Raw genomic sequence first — 16,862 nt, 5'->3', positions numbered from 1 at the left:
CTTGAACCACAGATGTTTATTGTCTCAGCAGTTCTGGCGGCCAGAAGTCCCAGATCAATGGGTCGGCAGGGCTCGTTTCTGGAGGCCTCTCTGTGTCTTCACGTGGTCTCCTCTCTGCCTGTGTCCCAATCTCTTCCCATCACCAGGCATGTTGGATGAGGGCCTTCCCTAAAGGCCTCATTTTAACTTCATCACCCTTTTAGAGTCTGTCTCCACTGGGTTAGGACTTCAACGAACACATGAATCTGGGGGAAAGTTCAGCCCATAACCACTAGAGTTTATGACTTTCCTTTTTCACATGCCTTGACATAAATATCTATAGTAGGTTTTAACATTAAGTATTGAGAATTTAAAACCCAAAAGTAGCGCCATGTCACGTGCACAGAGCACAGAACTGATGTGCAAGGAAAGCCCATGTCTGATGAGGCGCCACACCTGTTACGGTTTGTTGAGACTTTCAGAGGCTTTGCAGCAGCTTCAGGTGGAGAATGGTGATGAACGGTCAAGTCCAGACAGCAGGGAAGTTAAATTCAGAAACAGAAGTCAGCATCTTCCTGAAGGGCTGTCTGCCTAGCACTTTGTGGATGGATGCACCAGAAGATGACGCACCTAACTCACCCAGATCCAGACCTGCCCCCCTCCACCCTCGAAACAGTCTCTCGAGGCCCCAGTACCCCAGCCACCACATCAGAGGCACCTGGGGTGGCAGGTGTGAATGCAGGTCTTTGCATCCTTCCTCAGCTCAGTGAACCCAGCCCTGGGCCCGGGAACCTGCACTTTAACAAGCACCCACCTACCTGCCCCCTCGAGTCTGGGGGTCTCAGCCCAGAGAGGTATAAGCTGCCATCTCTGCACCCACAAGAAAGGCCATGGTTGTCCAAGCTGCAAAACTGAGCACACCTTTATTTCAGACAAGTGCAATCCAGTACAGGCAGGAAGGTACTCTGTACACACTCATGATTTGTATCCTCTCATACCCATTTGGCAGGTCCCTAAAAGCCTGGCACATCATTCAGTTAAAAATCACATGAAAGATCCCTAGGGAATCTGATCTAATGGTTTGCCCCAAACAACAGATTTTCTCTCCATTAGTAAAATCAGCACCTGCTGACAGGGGAACACAATGCAAACCTGACAGTGATTTTCATTAATAAGCAAGACTACACTAATGCTTTCAAGCATAAAGATTAACTGTGAATGTCAGAAAGCCTAATTTGATTGCTATCAGCCACCAAGAACTCGAAGAGGAAAGCAAGGTGATTATGGAAGTTACGCTCTTCCTGGAAATTCACTACAACCTGCCAGAGCAAGAGTCCAAGACACTGGAGAGACAGCCATGCTGATCAGAGGGCTCTGCTCACGCAGAGAGACCCCATGGCTGCGTCTTTTCCGGCTGTGTCCTTCCCTGAGGTCCATTCCGCTGGCTTCACGGCAACTTGGTCCCCTGGTCTCAAGGCGACCATTTGGGAGACTTCTGCTTAAGAATCCATCCTTGCTGAACCCAAGGGTAGCATGCCCTGCCCAAAATTTAGGTGTTCTCCTGGTATGAAGGCCATTCTGTAGGTTGCATGTATATACATATAAGTATCGGCCCCTACGAGAGACAAAGCTTCCTTCCTCTTCAGCAGAGTAGCGCAGGCCGCACTGCTTTGGCTAGCTCTTTTTCCTGTGTTCCCTCATGTGAGCAGCAATCGAACCAGCTATTTCTGCATTCTTCTTGTTCTGGCCAAAATAATTTAGAAACTCACCATCTGGTCCAATCAAGTACATTATGATTGTATGATCCACCTGCAGAGAAAAGGGGGGGGAAGGAGAGGATGACAAAAAGTTCACCAAAATAAGCTGCTTATTTTACTGAATAAATGCTGCAGGATAAGAGACTTCACATTACTAGTTAAGCAACCTTTGTAGCATCTATTATTTATGGAACAGGCCTAAGTCTATTATACTAAATACACAGCAACGAATTATCTAAAATCTTTCCAGAAATTTGCCGACTATTGCCTGACACATTAGCTAGAACTTGGAATTCTTTTGGTTCAATCCTTAACACACTCATCCACACAATTTCTGAGAAAAGAATGCACTCTAAGAAATGGCCACTGCCAGCCTTCATTAAACAGCCAATGTTTGGGGAACAGCAAAGCCTGCTTAGGAAGAGCCTACATTTATGAGTAAAATATTTCATCTGACCCCTTAACCATATTATAAAGAGATACCACATGGGATTAAAAGTGTTGGTGAAAAATACTTTCTTTATTAAGTTCTTGGGTATATTCTTTTATGTTTTAGGAAGAACTGGTTATCATTCAACAGGCTAAATTCTGCTTACCATGTTATATTATAAACAAAAACAGAAAAGTAACCACTAAACATATAATATATAAATTCTAATACAGTAATTAGTCCTCATATTAGTGACTCAACTGGAAACATGACGAGTGTTGTCCTCCCCTAAGAAATGTTACTACACTGAACAATCCTACCTGAAGCACATCACCCAGAAGTTCCTCAGGAGCCGTAAGTGCTACACCCCCAAGGAGTTACCTTAAATCCATTATCCACTTTCATGGCAAAGTTCTTAAAGTGTTCCTAGCTCCACCTAAAGTTTAGACTAGCCATCAATTTTTTTTTTTTTAGTTATATGCTTCCACAAATCCAATTTTAAATGAGTTGAAGACTTGGCACTTAGAATCCTTGGAATTTATTCCAGGCTTGATTGCTGTTTGGCAAGACAAAAAGACAGACAGGAATGCGATCATACATACCAAGCTGGAGACACCCCAAATATACCCAGACACACGATGTGTCTGTTAGGTTATTGTGCTTTTATACACACACATTCATAAAGAGAGTAAATGGAAAGAGCCACTTGCTTATTCACATAAGAATGACCCAGAGGGCTCAGACAGCTGGTGATCTTGAGGGGGCTGGGAGTAATTCACTGCAGGAAGACAGGGAACCCGCGTTTCTCCAATTGTCTGACAGAGTCAGAACCAGGTCTCCAGGTGTCTCTTAAAGCCCTACTCCACAGCTTACACCTCTCTTTCTCCCCATTTCTTCCTCTTTCCTATTCTTTCTATTCTCTCTCCTCCTTAAAAAACCAGAATTTCAGCGTGTGTTGGGCTTATTTTATGAGCGTTCTTCACATAAATTACTTTCTAATACATAATAAAAATATTGTTCTACTCAAACTGTCTAACTTGTCAGTGGTCACATCTCAGTGTTCACTTGGGTTGTGGGCACATCATATCATATGTAAATAAGAATGAAAGAATACACAGTAAATGTATACAATGAAGTCTTCCACTCCTTCCAGACCCCCAGAGTCCCTCAGTTCTCCTCAGAGGGCACCACTACCACTAGTTCCTGCTGTTATTCTTCCAGAGAAACCCTCTGCGTCTATTAGTGTGTCGATAACCACCTATTTCTTTTTAGACAGAATTAACAACACACTATACTTGTTTTCTCACTTAGCAATATACTGGACATTGTTCTGTATCAGTACATATATAGTAGCCTTTTAAAGAATGGTTGCTTGGTTTCCAGTCTTTGTTTTACAAACAATGCTATAGGTTATCTCTGTAGGACAAATTCCAAAAAATGGGTTCTCTAATCTAAGAAGTATTCCACTTTAAATGCTGATGATACTGACAAACAGCCTTCTTACGAGGGCCTATCAGTTTAATTCCCATCAACAATGCATGAAAGTGCCAGCTGGTCCAATTTCACTCCAACACTGCAGCATTTTCTCTTTTCCTAAATTAGATTTTGACAGTATCTTTGGCCTTTCTGATCTAACAGGTGAAAAATGGCATCACATTATACAATTCACATTTATTGTGAATAAAACTGAACATCTTTTCTTAGGTGTGAAAGCTCTTTGTATTCTTTTGCAAAAGTATTTCCTAATTAATATTTAGAAAATAATGTAATACTATACATATAATGCAATGATGTGCACATTTAGCTTTCAGTGGAATTCTAAACGTTTGTAACCTGGGTTACATATACTATGGGTCAGAGGATGCCACTCGTATTCAAAGCCAGAAGCTCACCTCTGTTGCTATCGAGATTAAGAAAACTTCATTCCTTTATATCTCAACCTTTAAGGTACTCCCCCATTCCCTACATGTCCTTAAATCTTAAGTTTCCCACACCATCTCGCGGATTAAAATCTGTAACCTCAAGGGACAGAAGTCATACTAATGAAAAACTCAAGAAGCTGGAGAGTGTCTCCCCCTACTGGTTGATTTGGCAAATGTACAGCAGTGAACTCACAGATTCTTACCAAACGTCACATTCTTATGGCAGCAGACCAGTATTTATTTGTCAAAATGGGGTCTGGGATGGGTTCTAGAGGATCCAAGAATCTCCGTAAGACGTACATATTTACATCTTGATTTTTAAGACTAAAAAACTTAATATCCATATTCTGGATTATCTGCATGGCTACCTTAGAGTGCAAATCTCAGGGCCCAAACCTTATTTATGTTTAAGAGCTCACTGGCACCTCGCCGTATACTGCTGGTTACAGTCAGACAAGAAAAAGATGCATCCTTACTAAGTCAAGACCAACCAGTCCAGGTAAGCTACACAATGAAAGGTTTCAAAGTAATTTAAATAAAAAACCACAAGGGTGGCTTCCCTGGTGGTGCGGTGGTTGAGAGTCTGCCTGCCGAAGCAGGGGACACGGGTTCGTGCCCCGGTCTGGGAGGATCCCACATGCTGCGGAGCAGCTGGGCCCGTGAGCCATGGCCGCTGAGCCTGCGCGTCCGGAGCCTGTGCTCCGCAACGGGAGAGGCCGCAACAGTGAGAGGCCTGCGTACCGCCAAAAAAAACAAAAAAAACAAAAAAAAAACAAAAAAAAAACAAAAAAAAACCCCACAAGGGGCGGCTGGCTGACTATAGAGGTGGGTGTCTCAAATCACATTCCTGTGGTGAGCAGCGCTTCGGTTTCAGCCAAGTATCTCTTATTACGTTAACTGAATGTTTTACTTTTTTTTTTGCGGTACGCGGGCCTCTCACTGCCGCGGCCTCTCCCGTGGCGGAGCACAGGCTCCAGACATGCAGGCCCAGCGGCCATGGCTCATGGGCCCAGCCGCTCCACGGCATGTGGGATCTTCCCAGACTGAGGCACGAACCCGTGTCTCCTGCATCGGCAGGCGGACTCTCAACCACTGCACCACCAGAGAAGCCCATGTTTTACTTGTTTTATAAGTTGTTTGCTCTAATTTGTAAAATTTATTTTAACTCTAGAATTATGAGCTATAAGCAACAAGACTAAAGGGTGTTACCTAGTTTACAACTGTACGTATGTAAACAATTTAATAAAACTACTCAGCACTGGAAGTCAGACTGACTAGCTCAACTGCTCCTACTATCATCATAAGTTAAACCTCAAAACCAGTCAATAGGGCCTCCCTGGTGGCGCAGTGGTTGAGAGTCCGCCTGCCGATGCAGGGGATACGGGTTCGTGCCCCGGTCTGGGAGGATCCCATATGCCGCGGAGCGGCTGGGCCCGTGAGCCATGGCTGCTGAGCCTGTGCATCCGGAGCCTGTGCTCCGCAACGGGAGAGGCCACAACAGTGAGAGGCCCGCGTACCACAAAAAAAAAAAAAAAAAAAAAACCAGTCAATACAACTCTCTTTCATAGGAAGAGTAAAGAATTCTGAAAAGCTCTTGTTTCTCCACGGCTTCCTTTCTGCTCTCCTCTCATTCTTCTCATGCTGCTGGTGTGACAAGAGGAAACCACAGTAGGGTCCCTCTACTTTCCTTAAACTTAGGGCGTAAGAAGAAAATGCTAATTTTTCTTGTCTTTTTCTCCCATGAACTCAAGTTTCCCTAAGTCTATGAGGCACCAGAACTAGAAAATAAGATTATTGTGTGGGCTTAAGGCAAAGGGACCGGAAAGGTGCTTTTAATTTAGGCCAAAGGCTACAGTGCTGGGACTTCCCTGGGGGCGCAGCGGTTGGGACTCCATGCTCCCAGTGCATGGGGCCTGGGTTCGATCCCTGGTCAGAGAACTAGATCCCACACGCATGCCGCAACTAAAAGTTCGCATGCCACAGCTAAGAAGCCTGCCTGCCGCAACTAAGACCCAGCACAACCAAATAAATAAATAAATAAAAAATTAAAAAAAAAAAAAAAAAAGCTACAGGGGCACATGTGCTTCAGGTTCAAAAGTGGTGAGGAAATCACAGTGGGCCGTAGAGACAAAGCACCACAGTGGGATGTCCCCTCTGCATATCACTCTTGGGAGCTGGCCATGGCATTGCGGGAAGAGCAATGACTCAGGATCCTGACCATCTTTCTTTCTACAAAACCAGCTCTGTGGCTGGAAAGGCTCTTATGATTAATCATTTTGTTTAATCAATACTATAGAGAAACTAGAGCATGACAACGGAGGAAAAAACCTGAAATACTACTAAAATACAATGTCAACTCTTCATGTGATAGGGAATAACATCCACATTGAGAAGGAAACTGGGTGCATAGGGGTGGCGCTTATGTTTCACTGTGAAACCAGACGAGAAGAGGAACAAGGTGACCCAGGACTCCTAGGCAGTGCCAATGAACGTGAAGACGGCTCTTTAATGTAAGAGCTACAGAAGAACAACCTGATAGAATTTGTTCTTCATCATTAAAAAAACTTTATTAAGTACCTAATTATGTAGAGCATAATAGCTGCAAATGCAACTAAACACAAAATTATGCAAACGCATAGTTGGTATGAAAAGAAATCTTATGGGAAGTCTAGTTGCCTATGGCTTTCTTTTCTCTTGCGTTTCAGAATTCTTACTCACTAAACCCAAAAACGCAGTTCCCTACGGCCTAACACTACTTCTCAAAAGGAGTATATTTCTTATACCTCTTCATTGAGGGCAGAGAGAACCAATACAATGTTTATCAACTAAAATGAGCTTTGCCCCAAACGATTATATTATATTCTACTGAATCTAAGATATCCCTGATTTTATATTGCTCTATAATTTTATGTGCCACTAGAAAAGCAGGCAATTAAACTCTAAGAACAATGAATATAAATTAAACAATCATCCTTCAAAAAATATATATACTTCTTCTATCCTTTCAAACATCCCTAATTATTAAGGGATTTGCTATGATCTCAGATTATCTTTTGTTTTAATTTCATTTTTAAAAACAGTTGTCACGGAAAGCTATATGAATGTCTGGGACCTGGGAGCCTGTCCAGGTGTTGAAAGCTGTGCATTTGCTTACTATATAGTCCTCATCTTCGTCCTTGGGGCCAGGGCTGTAATACACTCTGAATGCTCTGGCCACTTGATCGATCTCTTCTTTTGTGCCAGTTAAGCCAATCAGTTTGGGAGAAAATTCTAAATAAAAAATGAGAAAGACAGTGAAAAAGAAGCAAGCAAAACAACCAACCCTACACTTCAAAAAACAGTATCAGTTATACAGCAGCCCTACTGCCACTTTCTTCCTGTGAGTCCCTAAACATTTCTTCATGTTTCAAAGAAAAACAAATTCGCATAGAACAAATGAAAATTCTCCTCTGTAATATATGTCACATTCACCAAGATAGATCACACTGGAATTAAACTAGAAATCAATGGCAGAAAGATATCTGGAAAATCCCCAAACGCATGGAAATTAAACACACTTCTAAATAACACATGAGCCAAAGAAGAAATCTCAAGAGAAATTAAAAAAATATCTTGAATAAAATAAAAATGGAAACACAACTTATTGAATCCATATAGTAGAAAAGAAGATTTAAATCAATAATATAAGTTGCCACCTTAGGATCTAGAAAAAGAGCAAATTAAATCCAGAGTATGCAGAAGAAGAGAATCAGAGCAGAAATCAATGAAACTTAAAACAGGCTATTAATAGAGAAGAGCAATGAAACCAAAAGTTGGGTTTTGGTAATATATAAGTCAAATCCTTTCATGACTAGTAAAGAGCTGGAGGGAATATATTCTAATTATTTAAATCACAATTTTTGTTAATTTAGTGGTTCTTAAATATTTAGCTGTAGTTCTGAGATATGCTGAAGTTTAAAGATACTATTATGAATTAAGCATGACAGTTTTCCATTGTATCATATAAGAAAAAAGTTTGCTTGACAATTAGTTCATACCAGATCAAAATACCTGTATCTCATTTTCTAACATAAAATCTCACAGCATGCACTTGCTATTAAGTTTTTGGAATTTATGTAAGTAAGCTGGGGAAGTCACTTAAAACACCTGGATTCATCAAACTACTGAGCCAAGTCCAACATTTAACAGCAGTACCTTCTTCCAAAGGTACAGGTAGCCTATTTTTATTCTTTGGACTAACTCATTCTAAATTAAAAAACTGCTCAGATACCGAAAAAGCAAGGTGGCTTGTTCTTCTTCCCTACACTCTGACTAAATGAAGAGAAGGTGAGTGAGGCCTGAATTAGTTGCACATCCAAACCTTTTCAAAAAATTGTTGAAATTGCAGTAATTTTCTAAATACCAACTTAAATATTTAAAAATCCCCCCCAAATGCAACTAGAAACAATCACATCATCAATCACTGTATGTACCATTACCATAAGGTTTTGGTATTTCCATTAGGTATGGCAACTCAAATGTCTACTCATTTGGGGATTATCTAAGGTTTGGTTAATATGTGATAATAAACAATTGCCAATATGACACACATTTAAATTGGAGATCATTTATCACCCAATGATTTATACCTGCTTTTTACTGCTTTAGAAAATAACGATGCTATTGCCCAGATTTCTGACATAGCTGTAAACTGTGGACATAAATTCTGCTTATATATAATAAAAACTCTAAAACTTCAATGAGAAAACAAATCTTTGTAACCTTGGGTTAGGCAAAGATCTCTCACATATGAAACCAAAAAATTATCTATAAAAGACCAAGCTAATAAACTGAACTTCATCAAAATAGAAACTGCTCTTCAAAAGCCATGGCTGACATGACAAGCCATAGACCGGGAGGAAATATTTGCAAATCATACACCTGATAAAAGACCTGTATCAGGACTATAAATAATAAATAAAAGTAAAAATAAACAGCCCCATAAAAATGAGTAAAAGATGTGGAGACGCTTTACCAAAGAAGACATACAGATGGCAAATAACGACATCAAAAGATGCTTAATGTTAAAAGTTATTAAGGCAAACGCATTAATAAAACCACAATGAGATACCACTAAGCACCTACTGAAGTGGCTAAAATTAAAAAGACTGACCCTACTAAGTGTACGAGGATGTGGAGGAGCTGGAGCTCTCATACACTGCCAGTGGGAGTGTAAAAATGTACCGCTGCTTTGGAAAAAAGTTTGTCAGTTTCTTAAAAACTTAAACATTCACCTATCATATGACCCAGCCACTCCACTCCCAGGTATTTACTCAAGAGAAATGAAAGCATGTGTCCACACAAAGACGTACGTGTACATGAGTGCTCAGCAGCTTTACCTGTAATAGCCAAAGACTGGAAATAACTCCAATGTCCATCAATGGGATACTACTCAGCAATAAAAATGAACTATTGACACACGCTACAACATGGATGAATCTCAACATAATTACACTGAAGGAAGTCATTAAAAAGAAAGAGCATATACTGTATAATTCCATTTACATAAACTTCTAAAAATGCAAACTAATCTATATTGATGGAAAGCAGATCAGTGGTTGCCTGGAGACACGAGGTGGGCGCAGAGGAGGGACATGAAGGAGGAATTAGCAAGGCACATGGAAGCTGCTGGGGGTGATGGATCTGTTCACTCTGACTGTGGTGATGGTTTCCCAGGTGCACACATGTGTCAAAAGGTAACACACTGTGCACTTTAAGTATGTACTCTTTTAATATGTCAACTATCTCTCAATACATGAGCTAAATAATAAAATATACAGCAGGTCTTACATAAGACACATTTTAAAATAACTCAGTTTTAGTGGATATGCATTAGAAGGTATCATACAATAAAAATAAACAGAGAACTATTCATTAGTCCTTCTGACCAGTAGCTTAAATCAATTCCACCATAATTAAAATGGAAATTCCTGATTTTTAAGCACACATGTTCTACACACTAGTACAACAACAAAACCTGTCTGATCAGATTTTTATTCTCATCACTTTTTTCAGCTTAAGAAACTTGAATTCAGAGAAATTACCCAAGCTCACAAGAACCTAAATATTCATCCTTAATTCTACCATAATTTATAGACTTTAAAAGTACCCTCTAATAGTTTTTAAGTGCATGTTGAGATGTTTGAATTGAAATTCTTCCTTAAAATGGTTATAAATGTGTTTATCATTAATATTTTAGATTTATAAAATATACACTATGAATTCAAAATGTGCTTATATTTCATAATTTTTCTTTAATCTCCCAATGAACATACTCCCAGAATGTCTGTCTGTCCTAATTTTACAAAGGGAAGAGTGAGGTACTGAGCTGGAATCAGAAGCAATGTGTCCCCTCAATTCAAGGGTCTCTTTACTTTGTTGATATCTGAAGGCCAAGTTCAATCTTTCCTCTGTGACAAAATAAAGAGCCCTGCACCAGGAACTGAGAGGCCTCTTCCTTATTTATTTACTTACTGGCCACAGTCACAATTCTGAGACTCTTTTCATCCACCTGTAAAACTGGTGACAGTACCATACGTCCCCCGTATCTTACAAAGCATTCCAAGGTCCAAATAAGCTGATCTTTCAAAAACTGTAAGAGCTAAACATATGTAAACTATTGTGAATAAAACACACCTTTTACATAATTTGCGATGGCTTCTTTTGTGTCCCTCTCCGGGTCAATAGTGATGAAAAGTGGAGTTAAATCTGGTAGAGTTGGAATACTATCTGAAAGAAAGTTCTCATTAATCAGTATTCACATTCTAAGGGAAAAGACAAACAGCAATTACAGTAGCGTGTAGGGAGTGCTACAGCAAGGTGTTAAGGCAACACAGAGGGACATCTAACACGGATGGGGAAGGGGATGGGACAGCCTCCAGGAAAGGCAGATATATATATATCTGTGGTGCAATCAGATAGATATCCTATCAAATATCTGCACCCCTGCACACATGCTGTTACTCAGAATCACATCACGTGGATATCCTGTCTCCTAATCCAATGCAATGTTTGTAGGATTCTCCTGCCCCACCCACCATTTCTCAAGGGCAAAGAAACTATTAATAAGGACTGAATATCCTGGAACAATTCATTTTAAGAAGGATGTACATCACAGACCATACCACAGATTTCCTAGTCTAACCATCAGTCACCAGGGAAAAAGCAATGGCAGTGTCAGTGATGAAAGGCTACAAAAAGAAAGGGACACAAAGCAGAGTTAAGGGAGACCCAGACCACACCAACATTTTTAAGCAACCTAACATTTAGCATCAAAACAAGCTTCCTTTGGTAAAGAATAAGGTCATGGGAATCACAGCCACTAACAAGCCTAACACTGAGATTTTATGTTCTCACAAACTGAATAATTACAACCCTCCACCTAACAGTAATGTAAGAATGTGAAAAGCATGGTAACATTAGGGACATCAAGTAAACACATACTTTTTTATAGGAAGAGATGGCTTTCTTACCTATTTCATCCACAACTTGAATCATTTTTTCTAGTTCTTCTGGACAGATATCAGGGCAATGAGTGAAACCAAAATAAATCAATACCCATTGACCCAGGTAGTCCTTATCAGTTTTGGGCTCGCCAGTATGAGTTGTGAGGGAAAACGGGCCCCCAAGTAAAGGCTTTCCAATGCTTCGCTGCCGTTCCTTCTCCAGCTCTTAAACACACACGAACACACACCGAAGGGGAAAAAAAAAGTCAGTCTAACCACAGGTACTCAAATGCCTGATCTATGGTTCATTCTATACTACTGACTGAGGGCACAAAATGTGGAAGAAATAGCCTCAGTTTTCAAGAAGCTTAAAAAATCTTTTAAGAGAAATAAGCATAAAACAAAATAAAATCAAACGCTATTGTATATAGTAAGGACTACAAGAAAAGAAAGTGGTCAAACTATTTTCTTCCTCCTCCAGAACAATTCAGTCCTTAGCCATCAGGTGTGGCCACGATGGGGGTGAGGGCACAGCAGAGCAGAATGTCTGAGCCCAAGTGGGCGAGGTGGGTGGCCTGGCAGTGGGTGTCTGAGCCTGAGTGTGCTGAGGAGGGCAGCTGCGTGAGGAGAGGACAGCAGCGATGGGAGCTCGGTTACATACAGGGGCTTGACCAAATAAGTAAATACATTAAAGAGCTACAGGTGAAAAAGGAGTTAGAACGATGGAAGGAGAGAAAACTAGAATGAACGCTGAAGTATTGGAAAGAAATGGGAGGTACAATACAAACTTATAGTTTCAAAATATATAGATACAGAAATGAGTACAGATGTAAATAAGCACCTCTTTCTCCTAGCTCTGTCCACTGAAAGGACCCAGGGGCGGATACACCCCAATAGCAGTGAGCTCATATCCTAACTTCTAATATCATCCTCCACTAAAAGGAAATGAGGCTTTTTAGAGAAACGGCTGATACCAGGACTGGGGCAGAGAAAGTACACGAACCTAGAACATCCTTTTGTGTCAGAATTAAGGAAGAACCCAAAGCACATAGGAGGCACGTCAAAAGGAAACAGAAGCCTGTGTCGAAGGGGCTCCCACTGACCAATCTGGGACAATGTGAGCGTCAAACCAAAGAGAATAATGGATTACAACTCACTGGCTTGCTAGGAAATCATGAATCACACTGATATAAATAAAGGAATTGAGAGTTTGATGGGGAACAGAATATTTACATGTATAAATACATAATATTTACATGTGTAAATGTACATCACAAAATACACATTAATTACATTTCCAGTAGAGAAGTCTGACACACACCACCTTAATCAAGTGATCAAACTGAACTTAAATCAGTAATGGGACAAACTGAAATCATATGACACCTGACTAAATGCAGTGAGAACACAGCGTCCTGAATCTAACCATGAGAAAACATCAGACAAACCCAAACGAAGGGACAGTCTACAAAATAACTGGCCTGTAATCTTCCAAGCTGTCAACGTCATGAGTCGGGTAAAGGCTGAAACACTGTTACAAACTGAAGGAGACCAAAGAAAAAACTAGGTATGAGGTGTGCTTCTGAACTGGATCTTTCTGCTATAAAAGAAGGGCATCAGTTGGGACTTCCCTGGCAGTCCAGTGGTTAAGACTCTGTGCTTCTACTGTGGGGGGCATGGGTTCAATCCCTGGTTGAGGAACTAAGATCCCGCATGCCACAAGGCACAGCCAAAAAAATTAAAAATAAATAAAATAAATAAAAGGAGGGCATCAGTTGCACAACTTGAATGAGGTCTGAAGACTGAACGGTATAACATACTGATGTTAATTTTCTGATTTTGATGGCTGCACTGTGGTTATGTTGGAGAAGTATTTGGAGATGATGAGGCATCATGTCGGCAAATACTCTCAAACAACTCAGGCACTTTTTTTTTTTTAAAAAAAAGAAGATGTTGGGGGTAGGAGTTTATTAATTAATTAATTTTTTTTTGCTGTGTTGGGTCTTTGTTTCTGTGCGAGGGCTTTCCCTAGTTGTGGCAAGCGGGGGCCACTCTTCATCGCAGTGTGCGGGCCTCTATCGCGGCCTCTCTTGTTGCGGAGCACAGGCTCCAGATGCGCAGGCTCAGTAGTTGTGGCTCATGGGCCTAGTTGCTCCGTGGCACGTGGGATCTTCCCAGACCAGGGCTTGAACCCCTGTCCCCTGCATTAGCAGGCAGATTCTCAACCACTGCGCCACCAGGGAAGCCCCAGGGCACACTTTTAATACTGTTTCATAATACAAGTTTTTATAAAACAAAATTATTAACTGAAGGTGAAATTCCAAACTAAAGTCAAAAGAAGCTTGGCTTTTTCTACAATCGTCTCTACCATTACTTTCCTAGTTTGTCAGGTTTGTTTCATTTTGAAACTGAAGGAACTTAACTGCTTATTAAAATATGAAAATCTTATCAATAAAACACTTCTTGTTACACAAAAGAAATACACCTGTATATCAATATGGATCTTATATTCCTAAAGTTCTAAAGCCTATGAATTTTCACTCCCAGCTGTAAACATTATCCTTTGTATAATGTCATCAAAAGAGACTCTCTAAAGAATCAAAACAGAGTAAGTGATACTTTAAGGATTTACTGGAAACTTCTAAAACAAATCTTAAAAGTCCTAAAATATTCACTAAAATATAAAGTTCTTGTAAACAGTTTCTAAACCCTCCGAGTGTTAGTCCAGAGCAGTTCCTTGCCGTGAAATTCCCTCTGGCCTGGCAGAACCTCATCTAGTGAATCCTTCACTTCTGTGTCTGTTTCACTATCATGGGCGCCTCAGTGGCTGGACTGCACCTTAATCATCTTTGCACCCTCTGGACTTCTTACTATCTACATCCAGATCTGTCCACAATAAGTCTTTTCACGTGGTTAGACAGTGGTGCCCTGAACAGGTAAGACAGTGGAAAAACAGGTGAAATCCAAATAAAGTTTGTAGTTTAGTGAACAGTACAGTACCAACTTTAATTTCTCACTTTTGATAAATTAGCCATAGTTATACAAGATATTAACATTAGGGGAAGAAAAGTGAAAGATACATAGAAACTCATTTTTACAACTCTTCTGTAAACCTAAAATTATTTCTAGATAAAAAGCTTAAAAACAACAATGACAAAAAGATGCCAGTCCACAGCCAGGAAGGATTTTATTCAGCGCTGACCAGATGATATCTACTTACTCTCTGTCTTTTCTTTCTTGAAGTACTTCATCCCAGCCAGTAAAACTCCTCCAATAGCAAATGTGATGGCTAAGGACTTCCAGGAAACAGGCTACTGGGGCAGAGATTTCAAAAATAAAAATACTAGAAAGATGAAAACATTTAATCACACTAAATTTATTACAGTAGTTTTTAAGAGACCTACACACAGGCCTCGATCCTGTTAAATGAACAGCATGTTTCACGTTACTTTGGGATGAGAAAATACTGCAAGTTTCTGGGGAATGCAGTTGCATCTGGGCTAACACAATTACAAAGGCACTTCTTTCCAAGGGAAGGGTCCCTAAGTCGATTTCTTTTCATGTGGGAAAAAAGACCCAAGGCTCAAGCACCATGATTGTTACCACGTGTGACGCAGATCCCAACTGCTGATTTAAAAATCAGCTAATCACCTGCTTGTGCTGATATTGAGAATACATAGAAATAAACCAAATAAACTTAGGAGGTTAACCTAACTCTGGCTTCCAAAAGTAACAAAGCCAAAGTAGAAAAGACAGCTAAAAGTGGAACGTCTTGCAAACTGCATCATTATTTCTTTGTACTTTTTCCAAGTCCCAAGATAAAATAACTCATTAACCTTCCCCCAGCTCCGAAGACCACTTCTCTTGCCTATCACTAGAACCTAGTGGCTCTTAAGTTCTTTTGGGGTCAGAACTAGAACCCGGGAGAAACCAAAGAAAAAAAGCATATCCAGCACGCCACTGCGATCCACATGTGCTCAATTTCAGGATATACACACCAGGCCTCCGAAGGGACAGCCAAGTGATAAATAATAAAAATGCTCTGACGCTTCAATCATGGGTAACTTAAGGTTGAGGCCCCCCCGCTTAGAACACCTGAAACTTATTTTCTTGGCGCAAAAGCTAACTAAAATCCAAGCCCGGGTATCTAACCACGTGGAGAGGGTGTCGGTTCTGAGGTTCTCTTTACCGCTGAGGGTCCGTGCAAACCGGTGGGAAATGCGGGTTGAGATTCTGTGACCCAGGGAGGTCAACCGGCGGAGTGGAGCACAACTTGAGGCCGAGTGGTTTCTGAGGTTATGACCAAGTGGGACGGGAAGGGCGCGCAGGGTTGACTGGCGAGCAAGGCAGGGCTCCAGGTGTGCACTCACCCGGGGCTGCGAGGGGCGCGTGGGGTCTCCGCCGCCCTTCGGCTCCGGTCCTGACGACCCGGGCGGGGGCGGCCTCGCCGTGCTGAGGAGCCGGCACCGCAGGCAGCTGCCAGCAAGCCCCGAGGCCCGCCACGCCCCCTCTGGCGGCGCGCGGAGCCGCCCTAGCATGACCTTCGCGGTCCCCTCTCCGGGACCCCAAACCCCGAGGCCGCGAGGTAACAGAGACCAAAGTTTGCCACCCGTAAGCCGCATTATCCGGCCGGGCGCGCGCAACAAACCCGCCATGAGCTCGAGAGACCGCGCCTCCTTTGCCCCGCCCCTCGACTTCCGGCGCCGTTTCCGCTTCCTCCGAAAGTGAGGGAGAGCCGCTCTTTCCGCTGCGCTCGATGGTGACGCGGTCGGCTAGCCGGTAGTCTGGGAGTTCTTCGCTGCGGAGTCGGCGCGCGGTAGGTGGTTCCTCGCAGCTGGAGGCGGGGCGGGGCGGGCCGGGCTGGGGTAGGCCTACGCGGGCGGGCTGCAGGGCTCTCGGGAGCTGACAGGGCCCGGAGGAGGGGGCCGCACTGGGGACCTGGCTGCGCGGCGGGAGCTGGGCCGGGAGTCCTGAGTGCAGCTCAGGGGCCCGGGGCTTCGGCGACCGCAGCCTCTCCTCCCTCACCGGGCGCCCCCAGCCTCGGAAAAGAGAAAACGGCGTCCGGAGACTGCCGGGACCGGGCAGCCCCCGTCCTCAGCCTGGAGGCCGGTCGTTGACCGCTTTGCACCCCTAACGTAGAAGCGGACCCATTGCGCTTGAAATAATGTGCTACTTTTTTTGTGTGTGTGTGGTACGCGGGCCTCTCACTGCTATGGCCTCTCCCGTTGCAGAGCACAGGCTCCGGACGCGCAGGCTCAGCGGCCATGGCTCACGGGCCTAGCCGCTCCAC

At 42.3% G+C, this 16,862-nt stretch overlaps 1 protein-coding gene across 1 annotated transcript; it reads right to left on the bottom strand.

The window, feature by feature from the left end:
* Positions 1 to 883: 883 nt before the first annotated feature.
* Positions 884 to 16,227, bottom strand: SCO1 (synthesis of cytochrome C oxidase 1; the record flags this gene model as incomplete). The annotated part of the gene is made up of 6 exons (XM_079725655.1): positions 884 to 1,788; positions 7,243 to 7,358; positions 10,764 to 10,856; positions 11,600 to 11,797; positions 14,793 to 14,883; positions 15,943 to 16,227. The coding sequence occupies 6 exons, from the start codon at positions 16,225 to 16,227 to the stop codon at positions 1,654 to 1,656; spliced, it is 918 nt and encodes a 305-aa protein (XP_079581781.1). The 3' UTR covers positions 884 to 1,653.
* Between the last annotated feature and the right edge of the window lie 635 nt (positions 16,228 to 16,862).

This window comes from Hyperoodon ampullatus (assembly GCF_949752795.1).
Source record: "Hyperoodon ampullatus genome assembly, chromosome: 19".
Classification (NCBI taxonomy): Eukaryota; Metazoa; Chordata; class Mammalia; order Artiodactyla; family Ziphiidae; genus Hyperoodon; species Hyperoodon ampullatus.
Note: the sequence above shows the minus strand (reverse complement) of the source record. Positions and strands in the feature narration are given on the sequence as shown.